Below are 17460 nucleotides of genomic sequence, written 5' to 3'. Positions count from 1 at the left end.
AGAGAGCTGATGAAGGAAACAGTATTGATGTGTCAATTCAAAAATCTTTTGTCCCCTCCATAAATTTCTGAACCCCCAGTCTTGAATTCAAAATATGTGTTTGTGCTTTCAAATACATACCAAATCAATTGGCTTGTAAAGAGCCAAGCTGAAATGAACTACTTTCCTTTCATATTGTGATTGAGTTTGACCACATTGTTTGACCATTTCCCTGTTGCATCAATTGACCAAACATAGTTAAGAAAATAAATCACAATCATACCAAGCTTCTTTCTTTTCAGAGGCTAATTATTTTAGTGACTCCACTAGAAATAAGAAAAAGTTCTGCTTCATTGCATGCATAATATTAAATCTAGGCTTAATATTCTTGGCCTGGGATGGATCTATTTTAAAAGAAATGAATTGTATATCTTAGTTTATAATCATTGTAAAATATATTTTAACTACACAGCATGTCGATGTAGAAACAAAATAATAGGAAAGCAATTGGTATGTTAGCCTTTATTGTATTGTTATAGCTTTTATTATTTAAAGGATTGGAGTGTAAGAGTAAAATATTCTTATTTCAACTATATGGGTCTTTGGTAAGAATATGCCTGGAGTGTTGTGTATTGTTTTGGCTCTTATCCAAAAAAGAACATATTTTCCCTAGAGAGTCAATGCAATGAAAGTGTCTGTTCCACAAGGAATGATTAAGTAAGCTGGGATGATATTTCCCACAGTTAATAAGAATGTGAGGAGGTCACATTGAAACGTATAAAACTCAAGTGCTTTTAGAGGATATTCTCCCAGTTGGGAAAGCGAGAGCATGATGGCACAGTCTTATGAGGCAAATGTTTCGGGTTGATACGAGGAGAATTAACTTATTTGAAGGTTTTTGAATTTTTAGAATTCTTTAGGGCGGCATGGTGGCTCAGTGGTTAGCACCGCTGCCTCACAGCAGGGACCTGGGCTCGAATCCAGCCTCAGGCGACTGTTTATGTGCAGTTTACACATTCTCCCCATGTCTGCGTGGTTTCCTCCCACAATCCAAAGATGTACAGACCATGCTAAATTGCCCGTAGTGTTAGGTGCGTTAGTAGGGGTAAATATAGGGTAGGGGAATGGGTCTGGGTGGGTTACTCTTTAGAGAGTTGGTATGGACTTGTTGGGCCAAATGGCCTGTTTCCATACTGTAGGGAAGATAATCTAATTCCCTTCTTCAGTGAGATTTTATGAAATGCAATCAAATCAGAGATCAAAAGAATTTTGGATACTAAGGAAAATGAGGGATATGAAGAGAGTGCAGGAAGGTATTGAGGTAAAAAGTCATCTGTGATCATGTTGACTTTTGAAGTAACCTTGAGGAGCTGATAGCCTAGCCCTGCTTCCATTACCTTTTTTGCTGCTGTGTTTCTCCACCATGGTGGCCTATGTTAAATTAATGAAGTTAATGCCTGTTTAGAGGACTCTTCAAGATAGAGGTGAGCTTATGGTACGCATTTTGCATTGACAAAAAACATGGACCATCCTTCCTGTCGCCTCATGAGCATACACACAATCCTTAATTGGTTAGTAGATTTATAGGTGGCCAATAAGGACAGTGTTTCCAAGAAAGTCAACATTGCTGAGCATATTACCAATAAGTGTGGGTTCAGGATCTGAAATGATTACTCTTAAAGGGCACAAAACTCTGCCCTTTAATCTATTACAAACTTTGGCTAGACCCACTCATTTTGGACTCATGGATTTCATTTGGAACAATTCACAGTGTGCTAACCTTCCTTTTCTTCCCATTGCTGCTAAATTTGAAACTAGTACATTTAAATGACAGCTATTAAATGAGGAATTTGAACTGGAATGATAATAACAAAGATGTTCCTTGTTTTGTATTTTTCTGTCACAGGTTTTCGGGGATGAATCTGCCTCCACCTATAATCAGCAGCAAGAACTGGCTTAGGTTGCATTTTGTAACAGACAACAATCACAGGCACAGAGGATTCAGTGCTCAGTACCAAGGTAACTTTGTATGCACAAAAAAAAGCAACTTTGCATGCACAAAAAAAATGTAGCTTTGCATGTAAAATCATCCAGAAGATGATTTTGTGCATCCACAAAAGAAGGGGCGCATCCAAGAGTAAATTTTCAGCTTGGATGTTTCTGGGAATAGCTGAAAGAAAAAAATACTTTCATGTTTAAAATTGGGTTTGTATGGAGTCAAAGTCTTTTGAAACATTAATCACAGTTTGAAAACCTTCAAAGCGCAAAGACAACTTTAAGCCAGTGAAATTTGCGGGTAAAGATAATTAACAATTGACTGTTCAGAATAGTATCAATTTTAGCTCTGCCTCTCTTGCTACCCAAAAATAAATTTAAGACGTTCTCCTTTCTCCAGTGTATCTGTAAACAATGCAGCAGCAATAAGTATTCCACAATCCCTGCTGAAATCATGTAAAGCACTGTTGGTTTCCAGTGAGATTATGTAAGTTACTTGTAAACTGTAGAGGAGATGGAATAAACCTGCTCGTACCTAGAAATGTCCTTTCAAAGTAACTCAGTTACAGTCTTTAATATACTAATTATTACCAGAACTTGCAGATGGACAATGCATTAAATAAGATCCATATATGAAGCTGAGATCATAACCACGGCATATAAATTGTCAACAGCAAGAAACAGTACTTTATGGAATACTTTGCACATTCTCTCAAAGATTGGTCCTCGTTTATATCAGGTGGAGTGACCACTAGAGGGACCAGTACCAAATCTCTGGTCAATTACTTTGCTGCTGTGAACTCATCTTTACATTATTGAAGTTTTCTCCAAAGTCTTTAACCTAGTTAAACAAAGGACAACCTTTAGTGATCAATGTTTGAGAAAAGAGTTTTTAAATGTTACAGCAAGTAATCAGCTCAGTTGGCTGGATGAGTTGTTTGAGATGCAGAGTGATGCCCACGGTATGGGTTCAATTCCTGCACCAGTTGAAGTTGCCACGAAGAACTCTCCTTCTTCTCAACCTCTCCCCTTATCTCAGGTGTGGTGATCCCCAGGTTAAACCACTACCAGTGTTCAGGAAGCCTTTCAGGAAGGGCTTATGCCCGAAGCGTCGATTTTCCTGCTCCTCAGATGCTGCCTGGCCTGCTGCGCTTTTCCGGCACCACACTTTTCAACTCTGGTCTCCAGCATCTGCAGTCCTCACTTTCTCCTAAACCACTACCAGTGTCCTGCTCAAATGGGTATGGTCCAACAGGACTATGGAGATTTTACCTTTACCAATACCTAAAGACAGTATCCCATAAACTGTATCACAAGAATAAAAACCAATAGTTTTGTCTTGTCAAAGTACTTAAATGTGCCCATGCAAGTTCTGGTGTACTCCAGAAGTTTTCTTTGGCTCTCGTATAGTATAGTAGATCGTATAGTAGATGATAAATAGCTACCAAACGAATGGCTGAACGTGACAGGAGCCTCTAAAATGTGTAAATTAAGACAGAAAAACTCTATCCAAACAAGATTCAAAGTTATTCTCGCAGATATTTTATCATTTCTAAATTTTTTTTTTGAAAAAGCATACTGTAGACTATCAACATAACATTTCAAGATTTAAGTTAACTTTCAGCTTGGCTTGACCTGATTAAGCCATTACAAAACCCCATTATCAAAGCTTTTACTTTTCTCCATTTTTTAGTTTTTTTTTAACTGTTGCATCTTCTGCAGTGGACTTACTGAATTTGTGACTTGCCAGGAAAACTAAACAAGGCATTTGTAATGTGTACAAATTTAAGAATACATTTGAAACTGTATTCCATATTTTCAGGACTTGGTAAGATCAGCTAAGACACGAAGGGTAAGTTTATTTAAATGTGATGATATTTCACAAAGAGGAAACTATTAGTTTATGTGTTTAATGTTTCTGATAGGGAGATCTTCATGTCAATTTAACTATTGAAGAAAGAACAATCCCGAGTAAAGGAGAGGGAAATAGGGAAATGTATGCTGCAAACACTCAGCTCTTGGTCATCATGCCCAAGAGAGTACTGCTGAGATAATTAATCAAAGAAGATATTTGGAATAGCTGAGAGTAGTGGACATTTTTATGACTCCTTTATCCTGCTTAACAACAATGTTAGTACTCTAATAAGTGGATAAGTGCCTAATTACAGAATAATGTAGGTTTATTTGGCGAAGTGCAGAGAGTCATTCATTTGATTCTGAATTCAGTACAGGCCCAGAATTAAACCAGGTTAATAAGTTGTGTCCAAATGTTATTATTGATAAGGCCACAGCTATTGGATGAACTTACACAGATTAAATAAACCCAATTAACTCTCTGGCAATCATCATCTCCATCCACTACTTTGAAATTATTCCAGAGTCTGATAAAATAATGTTAAATTGATGAAAATTTCATGGTATGATCTGTAATGGCAATTCTCAAAACCAAATGCAGGAAAAGAAAAGTTCTGGACATACCATTAAAATTGTCTGTGACTTGCTATATCACACAACCAGCTGCTGTGTCTCCTTCAATAATCTTGTACCTCTTGGAATCTGCTGGAACCATCTGGGATGCCTTGGAAAGATTCAGTGTCACCAATCCTTCTGATTGATTTCAGCATAAACCACTGTTTCAATGTAGGTAGAGATGCCGATGCAATTTGTTCGACAGAAGCAAGGCTCAGTCTTGATAAAGAATAAGTAGTTTTGTTGCAAATTACTTAGTAGCTATTTACATTAGATCTGAGATGTGTTTGTCACTTATGAGACTGTCAGGCTCAATTTAAGATTAATTTCATGTTGCTACTGTAGCCAAATGCTGTTAATACTTGGAAAAATCACTGAAGGTCTACACACCTTCTAGTGAACATGCCCAGAAGATGTAAGACATGTACAGAACTTTGATTAGCTCCTTCCAGGAACAATTATTTATATCTGAATGGGTGAAGCATGTTTTGTGATATCAATTAACCCTTTAAATAAGTTACAACAAAGAACAATACATATGTGGCTGTTGGGTGCCATTTACTTGCACATTGAGAAACAAGCACCTTAAACTGTCTCGATGTATACCAAAGCACAAATAGACCGGCATATTTGAATATGAAGGAAAAGAAGAACTTTATTGTCCAATTTGCACTTTTTGTCAAACTGTATGCCAAGGATGTCCATGAGTGTCTGGTGTCCTGTGTACTTTGAACCTTGAGGGAGAAATAATAAAAACTATACATCCCATGGGTAGTTTGGGAGCAATTATTTGCATTACCAATACAGGTAGAACGTATTTTGTTGAATTTCTCTGATGCCTCACAGAATGTGCATGTATCTACTGACACTGATTTCACAGGAGCTTTTTTTTTATTCATTCACTGGGTGTCACACATGTGTTAGATCCCAAGGTTTCTGACAATATTTATGACACTGGCAATTGGATCCAAGTCTACCTCCCAATGGCGGACACAGGAATTTCTGGGGTCCTACAGTCTAAGTCTTAAAATACCTACAATTGGGAGAAAAACCTGGTGAGCTGTGAAACTTTTCAGATTTAGTTGTTACATTCTGCTTTTAAAGAAGTTGCTCCAGATATTAAGAGTATAGTTTTTTTTATTTGATTGTATAATTTTTGAGAGTGAATGCAAAGATACTCTGAATTTGTGACTCCCTATGAACAGCACCCAGAATCAATATGCAGTAATGACTTAACAGAAATACTATTATACTGAGAAACTGTTTGAATAGCGAAACAAAAGATTCTACAGTTACACCCCAAAAACTCAATCAGATCAAAATAATTACATTGAATACCAATGGTGCAGTTTCACATACCACTCCTCCTACCTATCGAAAACATTCACCTTTATTATTTGTGTGCAGATATTCAAAATCAGAATTAAGCCATAACAGGTGAATCCAAGAATCTGGAACATGCTTCTGGTCATAAGATAAATGTGACTTGTTCTTTGATATGCCCACTTTATTTTCTCTCATTTGCCTATGCACAAGAAAGCCAGCATTACCATCAAATCCATGTGACATATGACAATATTACATTTATCATTAGCCTGATTTCTATTGGTGATGTAAAAATGTATGACATCCAGCAGAAGGGTAGTGACTGCTTTTTAATGTTACCATGTTATTTTAAAAATAACCTACTTGTTCAATGAAGTGTATTCTTAATTGTCAGTGAGGCCAAGATGTTTTCTATCAGTGGTAGCCAGGTCTTGAAGCTAATCCATAAACTATTCAAACCTAAAAGGTACATAAAAAATGAATTGTACTGCCAAAGATTTCATGTTCTCTTGTTCTTGGTCAACAGTTCAATGAATTAACACTCTTGTTACTCTTGGTGCTTTCTTATATGTTAATTATGGAGTGCTTCTATAGATATTTTACTACATGCGGTGTTATAGCACACAGTCTGAATTGCAGTAAACCTTGTATGAAATGAAACATGAATACCCTTATTCTGCTTATTACTATGCACTCTTTATTAACTGCATCCCTCTTCTGAGTATAAGCCTCATTATGGAGCCCCATGCATGGCAAATAAACATTCATTTGATTAGAATTGTCCCTATTAAACAAACATCATTAAGGTTTGCATAGTATTGCTCACAAATGGAGATATGTCTCATAAAAAGAAATAAACTGAATGTATTACTATTCTCTCACAGCTGGTTTCCATTAAATGATAAAGGAGAATTAAGCAGGCCCAACTATCTCTATTGGGTGACATCGATTAGTGGGAGATCTTTTGTGAAAAGTTCTCATTCATACTAGCTATACTCCATTAGTTCACAAATATCTGAATCAAGATTACTTATTCAAAATACCTAAATAGATAATGCTTTGATATTGCTTTTACTTAGTGTTTTCAACTGCCAGTTCAGAAATGGGAGACTAATCAATTTTATACAGAGACAATACATGACAATACATTATCATAATCACCAAGTTATATTTTCCATTATGCCATAAGTACATTTGCTCGAGAAAAATAGTAGTCGCTTTGTGTAAAGAATCCAATTGTTCATTAATTGGAATGTGTCTTTTATACTTCAAAGAATGTCAGTATTTTACAGTAAAGTTACAATATCATATGAACCAGGTAATAAATGGCATTGGGTAGAAATATGTCACATGGATGCTTCCAATATTTATCGGTGCATAAAGTAATACTTGTTGCAGCTCTTGAAGAAGTCAGATAGTCTCTATCTCTGAGCCATTAGGCTCAGGTTCAAGTCCTATGTGATCCAGAGAAATGTCATAATAGTTCTGAGCACATTAATTACAAACCAGCATTTGGAGCAATGTTAATTTACAGTATTTTTGTACCTGGACACACAAATTATGAGTAACAATTTGTAGGAAATAAGTTACATTTACTCTTTCAGTGCTAAGAATTTGAGAGAAGAAAGAGCAGACATGTTTTTTGTCTCTCTCTCTCTGTCTCTCTCTTTCCTGCAGCATCCTTCTTGCACAAGGACTTTAAACCATGACTTTGAGTATACTGATGGGGCAAGATGAGAACATAAGCTTCACAAGCCACTTCAGCCTGTATAGAGATCGAGCCTATGCTCTTGGTGTTATTCTGCACCAGACTCAGTTTGGTTATGATCAAACATTGGCACTCATGCTCTGTCATCAAACTGGAATATGAAGTTTTATTTTCTAGAGGGTAAAATTTCATCAAGCTTTTCTTTAAATCTTTGATATTTTGCACATATTTTCCTCATTTAATTTGCATTTTATCCATGTCTTCAACTCATTGCACAATATTTCTTCAACCAATGGAATGGATGTGTGATGTCCTTCTAGATCTTTGCTCAGAAACTTTATGGCTGGTCACCCGGAGTTATGAAGTATTGTTACACATGACCAGCTTTGTCTCCAATTGTCTTTTTCTCATGTTGGGACACAAAGCAGTCTCCACTGTGCATGTTTCCCTGGATGGCATTGCCTTGTGTTCATCTTCTCTCTCTGAGAATGGACATAGACATGTTATTGCTCAATCGATGTTCTAGTCGCTTATCTTATAATTTTAACCTATGATGGCTTGCAGAATTTCAGGCTGATCGATACACATCTCTGCAAAGGAGCAAATCATAACCATAGCCAGAGCCAGAACAAACCTCTCCACTATGTCCCTCCATTAAACTGGAAGAGAGGAATTAGCAGAACAATTGCCCTCTTGTTTAGAGGGACATGTGTTTCCACAAAAACTTGTATTAGGAGAAATAAAACAGGAAATGTATAGTAGATTTAAACTGTAGATCAAAGAAAATTCCTTGTCATTTACTTTACATGCAAGGCATTGGATATCATACTTTAGCAGTGCATTAAAAAAAAGGAAGTTCCTGTGACTGTATTTGTAAAATTATCAACATAATAGGAAGGTATTCATAGATTGTTCATTTCAGAAAAATTGTAAAATCTCATGTGATAACGTGTGTTGTTCAACTTTTTTTCTGAACTTCTATTCCGAGACTAACATCAGTGGCCATGGTAATGGAATTAGTTATTAAAGCATTTATTTTGTGTTGCGTAAGTTCAAGAGCATCGTCAGTGTCATTTGTTAAACATGCTTGCTGAGGTTTTTTTTTTAAATACAAGGTTACATACAGCATAATTATCTATAATGTAATCGTGGCAACAGTAAAACCATAGACTGCAGAACAGCTTGTGATCCTGAAATTATAATTATATCATTTGCTGAGGTAGCAGACTGTAAATTGAGCCTCACAATTCCCAGATTTGTCCTAAATGCTGAAGTTATTCTTAAGGTACGCACAGCACCTCCAAATGACCTGACTTCCAGATCAACATTGTTGGAATGTACAGACCAATTGTCAGTACGAGCTATGTATTGTTATTTATAATAAGCAGTTAGATTTTAGCTGGTAACTATATGAAAATCATGGGCATATGACACTACTAACAAAAGCTCAAAACTCCTTATAAACATAACCTTACATGCACACACCCATATAAGCACATAAATACAGAAAATAGATTATTGCTGGAGTTAGAGAAAAACTAAGAAGTCAGTATAGTTCTCTAGCTGAAACCATGTGGAGGCAACAAGGCTCTCAACTAACAGTTATTGGAGAGTTATTAGGAGCCCAATGTCAACATTTTCCATGAATGCCCTCCACAGCATGTGCCACATGGGTGCCACAGGTTAGTGGCACGGAAGAGCCCTGACTGCTGAGAGCTGCCAATCATTAAGAAGATGGAGGTCTGGGGAGTGGTGGCACCACCAATGAAGTGATTACTGTAAATATGATACCGATCTAAGATCTCTCAATGTTGCTAAGTCTTCAGTCGCAGAGTTCTGGTGGTTGACGGGAAGGGGTTGTTGTCAGGAGAGGTTTTTAGAGCAATCCCTTTTCCAAGATCAGGGCCGTCATTCAGACAACCCTGGGAAATGCCGCTAGGTCAGCAGAGACAGGCTGAGGCCTTAATTGAGTATATTGACCATTTAATGGCTTCAATCAGCAGTGGGGTGGAAAACTATTCACAAGACACCTCTTCCCCATCTTCTCCTCTTCCCCTCCTCCGTGGACTTATTCTTTATCCATCCAATTAAATGACCCAAACTTCAATCATCAAACTTGCTAGTGTGTAGGGCAGAGTGTTGCAGGCACATAGACAAATGTCTTTGTATATTATCCGATTATAATCTGAACATCATAATTAGGTTGATGCAGTAAACTGGAATTAGAAACTGTATAAAAGAGGGCACTGAATAAAGTAAGAGATGTTAAAATCTTACCAATTAAAAATGATCAACATGTTTGGAAGACAACATTGTGGGTTGAATCTTATCAGCTGTCAGGTTCTGGCTTCCCCCAGTAATAATACTCTATCTTCAAGTGTGCCCCACTCTGACTGTCCTCTCACTGGTGATACAGCCTCAGCAATGGTCACCACTAGAGTTGGCACTACTGAGGTGTCACCCTCTGGCCACTAGCTTCAGGACAGTGCTATCAACCATCAGTGGATAGTGGTCTCAGTGACTGCCTCTTAATATATTGACCATAACATGCCATCCCAGGGATCCCACTACCTGCTAAATCATGTTTAGCATCCACCTTCAAATCTATAAATGGGATTTCACCATCATCAATATAATTTAGTCCTCCTTCACAAAATGTTTATTTTTTTTTACCAGTTTTAGGTATGAATAAGGAGAAAGTGAGGTCTGCAGATGCTGGAGATCAAAGTTGAAACTTTATTGCTGGAACAGCACAGCAGGTCAGGCAGCATCCAGGGAACAGGAGATTCGACGTTTCGGGCACAGGCCCTTCTTCAGGAATAAAGAAGGGCCTGTGCCCGAAACGTCGAATCTCCTGTTCCCTGGATGCTGCCTGACCTGCTGTGCTGTTCCAGCAATAAAGTTTCAACTAGGTATGAATAAACTAATGTTGTAAAGATAATGGATTAAGGGTTTTAGTGGAAGCAATGTTGGAATCCCATATTTTTCCAGGTTTACAATTCCAGAAGTAGTGAATAATAATAATTTTAAATAATCACTTCTCTTTTTGTTCTACTTTGCTTTTTTTTGTCCGTAGAAGTCATCAGTATTGAAAGTGCAACATATCGCTTATAGCTGGTACCTCTTTCCACATTTATACCAACCATAGCATTATTCCATTTAAGCTCTTCAAAAGATTACTTTTTATTTGTTCTGTTAATGTAATTATTTCTGGCTGCTCTAATTCAGATAAATCCCTCCTTAAACCACTTCAATTAATGTGCTGCTTTATGAGAGTGTACATTTGTTTGAAAATACACTGGCAAAATTACTATTCAAATGATTTAGTCTATTCTCATCTTAGTTAAATATTAAATAGTATTATCAAAAGTACTGAATTAAAATGCCATTAACAGTCCATAATCTCTGCTGGGTTAATTTTCAACAATAATACGTATTGTGTTCTCAAGGGCAACAAGGGATGGAAATAAATGTTTGCCAGCCAGCAAGCAATGCCCACATCCCACAAAATGTATACATTTTTAAAAAATGATATACATAGAAAGTGAATTTTAATTGCATTTGCTTACTTAAGGCTAACGTTTTCGACAATTACATTTTCCACATGTAGAACTCATCTTAAATTAGCCAAAAAGGTTAAAAAGTTGCAGAATTTTAACTGTAATTTCTGTACAGAACAAATCAAATGTTCATAGTCTTAAACGCGGTTTAAGAAATATCATGCCAGAAGTTGAGCCTGTCTAGCAAACTGACCACAGTCCAGGAGAAAATGAAAAACTATTGAAAGTTTCTTCCTTTAGTCAGGCTCTTACTATAAGCTGTTGCTTCTTCTGGGGATAAGGACACTTGCAAACATGTTTTAAAAGCATTACACCTGTGTGTGTGTGTGTTTGTGTGTGTGTATACGTGTGTGTACGTGCACACACATGTGCAGATTCACATGAATATATACCAAATAGAACATTTCACATGGATACATGGACCTCAAAGTTAATAGAGGTAAGGTGGCAAAGGTAGATTGGGAACCAACATGAAAATGTTTGACAGTAGATTATCAGTGTCAAGATCAGAGTGGTGCTGGAAAAGCACATCATGTCAGGCAGCATCCGAGGAGCAGGAAAATCAACATTTCAGGCAAAAGCCCTTCATTATGAATTCCTAATGTTGATTTTCCTGCTCCTCGGATGCTGCCTGCCTGCTGTGCTTTTCCAACACCATTCTAATTTTGACTCTGATCTCCAGCATCTGTAGTCCTCACTTTCGCCTAGTAGATAAGCAGTGGCTAGTAATTGTTTGTTTTTAAAAAGTGCAGTCAAAATCCATTCTTTTCAGGTCCCAAGGTTCACCAGGAAAAGGATCTTTTCATTGTGAACCAGAAGTGGAATGTGAAAAAGGTTTATAAAATTATGAAAAAAGCATAGAGTAAGCCGAAAGATTGGGAGGATTTTAGAATTCAACAAAAGAAATTTATATGGGAACAGAAGGAGAGAATATGAGTATAGGCCAACAACAGACACAAAAACAGATTCTAAATATGTTTACAGGAGTGTAACTAGGATGAGATTATTGGAAATAAACATGGACTCATTAAGGCCGAGACAGATGTAATATAATGGAAAATAAGTAAATGGCATGGACAGGAAACACATAGTTTCCCTCTGCACTCACGGTAAAAAAATAGGATCTGGGGGCTAGAGGAGAGTTAAGGATTTAGCAAGAATGAGAAACATAAAGAAATCAGACAAAGAAATAAAGAATTGAGGGGACAACGTGGCAATAACTTCCCTGGGCCTGACAACCGATGTCTTTGAAGAGCAGTGGTTGCCTTTGTTCTGATCTTCTAGAATTCCTTCGATTTTGGAACAGTCTCAAGGATTGGAAGGTCAAAAATATAAACCCAGCTTTTAAGCAAAGGGGAAAAGAGAAAACGATGAACAGTAGCTGGAATTTGATTAAGTGTGAGAGTCAACATGTTTTATGGTGACCAGGAGTCCCACCTTCAGTGCAAAAGTCTACTGGATCAAATACCAATCAGGCACTTAAAGTCATCTGAGGCTGCCAGAGACCAGCAGCCAATGGGAGCTGACAGGCCTACACTGCCTGGGCATGAATTCTGGGCTTGGTGAGAAGGTGAGTGTTCTCTTTCGGTGGGATTGGTGGGAGGAGGGAAGTGGGGAAGAGACATGATTAGGGTAGGGATGGTGGGGAGTGTAATTTGAAGCAAGGGCAATATTTCTGCAGCCAGCACCCTGAACACATTTGTGCCTGATGTATTGTTGACAGGTCGGTATACATTCCTTGAATTAGGCAAAAAATGGCTTTCAGAGATTGAAATTGATAATTTGGCAAAAATGCCAGGTTTCCCCTTTCCCATCAGGGTCTTTTCCTTGTCCAGAAAGCAGTTCCTCACTGTAAGGGTTGCCCATTTTTGAGAGACAGAAGGGAATAAACAGAATTAAAAGCCTCCTCCAGCATTTTGACACAAAATGGCCAACAAGGGATTACACAGAATTAAAAAAACCTTCTCCAGCAGTTAAATGGTATCGTTGAACAGTGAAAGGGGGTCCTGCCCAAACATTTGATTAGAAAAATGTTCAAGGACAGACAGTTAGAAGATTTGTAACAAACACTGAAAAAGGTAAACTCCTACCAACACAAACATAGATAAATTAATGGGATTGTGACTCATAAAAATCTGGAGGATCAGACAAGTTCATTAAATTATGACAGTGACTGACTCCAGGCTCATTAATGAAAGGAATGTTGTCCCATTAGGTGAAAAGAACCAGTCAGAATAAGGACAATAAATTGCAGTCCAGAAGACAGTCAGCCAAGCTGTGCAGCTGTGAAAAGAGCAGCGCAAGTTATTTTGCAGTAATTAGCTGTTTCTCTGAAATTATTCACAATATTAACAAATACTTTGCAGTCAAAGATTCTTCAAATAATCAGATGTAGATTCCAACATAATTATAGAAACATGTATATAATAAGATACACTGATCACTGAAAAGCATTAGGTGAAAAGATTCAAACATAGATGTAAAAGTTAATTAGTCTCGGGAAGCTTTTTCTTTATCACTAAAGGGATGCCTGGCTATCCTGTAAGAAACAAATTGCTTGCAACTCATTACCTGAAGAGCGCTAACAGTAAAGTTGAAAATCACATAACAGCAGGTTATAATCCAACAGGTTTATTTAGAAGCACTAGCTTTCAGAGCGCTGTTCCTTCATCAGATACAGCATTCTGAAAGCTAGTCTTCCAAATAAACCTGTTAGATTATAAGCAGGTGTTGTGTGATTTTAACTTTGTACACCCCAGTCCTATACCAGCCCCTCCAAATTATAAACCTTTACATATAACTAACTTTATAATATAAATTAATATTATGAATCTTATAGCAGTTAGTTTGAACTAACTGTCTTTTGTATTTTTTATATATAATTAGGACAATTTGATAAATATAGGAAAGGAATACAATGGACAAAATTCAAGCAGTCCTTACATATAAGCAAGTCTGGAATTGGCCAGTGTGGAATTTTGTCTGAGCAGGGACATGTCTGAAGGAGTACAGGCAGTAACTTTGGAATGCAAATTTAGACGATGCATGGAAAGATCTCAAGGTCTGGTGATTACAATGTCTGGTAAACATCATAACATTATGGGGAACCTAGGGCTGTTCACAGGAGTGTCCCTCATTGATTAGGTAATTCAAAGTATTGGATGTATAGAATGAGGGAAAGGGGATAGTCACGTTGTATGTGATTATTGTAACAGAAAATGTATAAAAATACTTAACTCATTGTGAAAATCAGATAGTTATTGACCTGTCTTCTGAACTGAGCTAAAGATTAAGAGGATAATTGAGTCCTCATGTCAAGATCAGATTCGGGGGGAGTCTTTGGCCCTCTCCCTGCATGATCTAGTGACTACTTGAATAGGAATAAAGCCTGCCGTGTGCTTGAATCCTGCCTGCCTTCTGAGTGTTTATCGCTGGTCGGAGGGTTTGATTTCTACATTCGCTGTTCTTTTTTTCTTTGAAATTGACCACTGAATCACCTACACTACCAATTAAACAAAGAAAAAAATTACAGAGCAATGCACCGTGATAATTCCGCAACCACATATTTTAATACGATGGGGAAATCAAGGGAGGGATCTGAACAGAATGGTGTTGGAGGAGGAGATAATGACTTTAGTCTCGGCATTGCCCCCTCTCCCGCAATGCTTTGAGATTGTTGGTGTCCCAGGAGAGGGTGCTCTCCCTCTATGGCCTGCTGCCTGGATCTGTTCATGTCTACCTTAGCCAGACCCAGGAGCAGGTCCACCAGGAGCTTCTCCGAGCTGTCTGACCCCCAGTTCTGCATCAAAGACCAGGACCACGGGGCTGAAATACAACCAGAAGAATAATACAATTAAATGTAGTCTCCTGTAACCAATCCACAAACTCCTGCTCCTCGGATGCTGCCTGAACTGCTGTGCTTTTCCAGCACCACTCTAATCTAGACTCTGGTTTCCAGCATCTGCAGTCATTGTTTTTACCTAATCCACAAACTCTGCAAATACCTCCAGTCAATCTGTTGGGCTAGGAGTCTGTGAACTTTCTTAATTGATGATTGCACAGGAGTGCTGAATGCAGCATCCTCCATCTCAGGTCCTTGACGGAGAGTGGTAGGACTCTCTGATCCTTGCCACACAGCAGTAGAATGGAATACAAAGACCCATCTGGGTGGTGGATAAAAGAGAGGACATCACTGGTGTGCAGCAACAGTCCATCAGAAACCCTGTCTGCACCACACTAAAGGACATGGGGAGGTATTTCCATGAGGCAGCTCAGGTTGTGGGACGCGAACTGGGAAGGGAGGTTTTGGAACCTGAGGCCAGTGTAGAATTCTGTCCAAGCAGGGATGTGTAGAAACAGACATCACCGTGTCTCCAACTGGTGCATGATGTCAGATCTGAGCATGGCCACTTTCAGGCATGAGTCTGTGATCTTCCTTCCATAACTTTTCTCTTCGAAAAAGCTTTACAGTAATCAACTGATTTATCATTTTAGGTAGTTGGAAAGCAGAATCTTTGATCCTATTCTAGATATTATCGAATCAACCTGTTCAAAGATGTTTTGACACACCTCTGGAGCAAGTGGGATTCGAACCGGGTCTCATGGATCAGAGATAGGGACAACAACACCACGCCATATAAGCCTCAAATTCTGAGAAGGGGTGTTGAACCCAGAAACGTACGAGTAAGTGTAAGTGTAATATCAATTACGCTACAGCTGGGCAACAAAATGCACTTCTTTTCAAATAAATCATCATCAACTCACCCATTTCACAAACAAAACAACAGACAAAACGTAGTTCTTGGATATTTACTGATCAACTTGTTCAGCGTTGTTATTGCACATCTCTGGAATAGCTGGGATTTGAGATCGCATCTCCTAGTGGGACTCAGTTTCTTTTTTTATCTTCTCTTTGCATATTTTTACCACCATTAAATTACTAATGTTAAAAATTAAAAGATTAATTAACAAGCCCTACTCACCTGGGACATTTCCATAACCAATTCTTTTTTTCTTCTTCCAGAACCCAGTCTTTTTTTTAAAAAAAAATTTTTCAATCTAGATTTCATCATTTGCCACGGTGGGATTTGAGCTCATGTCCCCAGCACATTAACCTCAGAATTGCCAAGCTAATGTCAACACCACCACATCATGTCACCCCAGAACTCAGTTTTTTTTTTAATATATATATTTCTAATCAATCTGTTCAGTGATGTTACCACATACCTCTGGAGCAGATGGGATTTTTAATTTGGGTCTCTTGGCCCAAGGTAGGGGCCAGAATCCAGGTCTTCTCTTTTTAACCAGAAGTGCTCTTACACACAACTGAATGGTCTTGTTTTCCCATCATCAAATCATCCATGGTATTTTTTCACCTCTTCACCACCACCAGTAAATGTCCTCCAAATGACTAAGTTGTGTGTAAAGTTCATAAATGGCAATGCAGACCACGAAAGGTGAGAGCGAAATAGGGAGAGGGGGACAGGAATAAATAAAAATGGAGGTTCAAGAGGGAACAACCCAGTTCTTATATACAAAAATCCAATGTGGATCATCTACTCTCCATCACCCCTGGAGCCATTTTGTTTGTGCATTAAAAGAATCTACAGTTTTAAATCTGACACAATGCCTTCCCACCAATCACCATGCTTCCTGTTGAAAAACAGCACTCTTCTTGCTGCCAGGAAAGTGGTTATTTGGGCAGGTGGTACATTAGTGTTCTTACATGGTTATTAATTGACCATGTTGAAAAAATGGGAAGATCAGACCTGGACGTTCCTACCCATGAACCTGAGAGTTGCAATGGCATGGATGGAGTAGGTACCCCACCAGTGTCAATCTGTGCCCATTATTTACCCTTCCTGCCATCTGTCCTGTTGCTTGCATGGAGGGGGAAATCCTGCCGATAGACCACTTAGCATAACAACATTAGAAGGGAAAATAATATAAATTCTTGTCATGAATGAGGTAACAGGATACTTAGAAAATCATAATGTTGCATAAATAATCAGAATCAATCAATTTAGAAAGCATAATCATGCTTGACAAAGCAGTTAGAAATTTTTAGGATATAAAATAAATAGGAGGGAACTACTTGAAATAGTTTATTTAAATTCTTTTTAAAAATAGAAAGAAAGCCAAACTGGAACTACAAGAAAAATCATGTGGACTAACATTTTAGAGTGTTTTGAAAAAGTAGCTGAGGGAATTGATGAGGACAGTGCCAGTATTGTGGTGTACATGGACTTACAAAAGACATTTAGAGCACTGCTGCAAAGCGGATTGTAAAGAAATTTATAGCTCATGTAATGAAAGGAATATGAGTATCTTGGATATAAAATCATCTGAATGGCAGGAAACAAAATAGTGGTTAATGAATATTTCTCAGAGTATAAACGTTTCTACTAGAGATCCACATGGCTC

The 17460-nt window shown here is 37.9% G+C and overlaps 1 protein-coding gene across 3 annotated transcripts in view; it reads left to right on the top strand.

Annotated features, from left to right (window-relative positions):
• csmd3b (CUB and Sushi multiple domains 3b) overlaps positions 1-17460 on the top strand; it is a 1935846-nt gene that overhangs the window by 1120271 nt on the left and 798115 nt on the right. For all 3 annotated transcript variants that reach the window (XM_087986040.1, XM_087986041.1, XM_087986039.1), the window contains exon 6: positions 1886-1998. In XM_087986040.1, the coding sequence (XP_087842166.1) occupies positions 1886-1998 (113 nt within the window). The remainder of the gene's footprint in view (positions 1-1885; positions 1999-17460) is intronic.

The sequence above is a fragment of the Chiloscyllium plagiosum genome, unplaced genomic scaffold (genome assembly GCF_037043375.1).
Source record: "Chiloscyllium plagiosum isolate Xiang-an unplaced genomic scaffold, Cpla_swu_hap1 HiC_scaffold_4, whole genome shotgun sequence".
NCBI classification, from domain to species: Eukaryota; Metazoa; Chordata; class Chondrichthyes; order Orectolobiformes; family Hemiscylliidae; genus Chiloscyllium; species Chiloscyllium plagiosum.
This window is presented reverse-complemented; position numbering and strand designations above follow the sequence as displayed.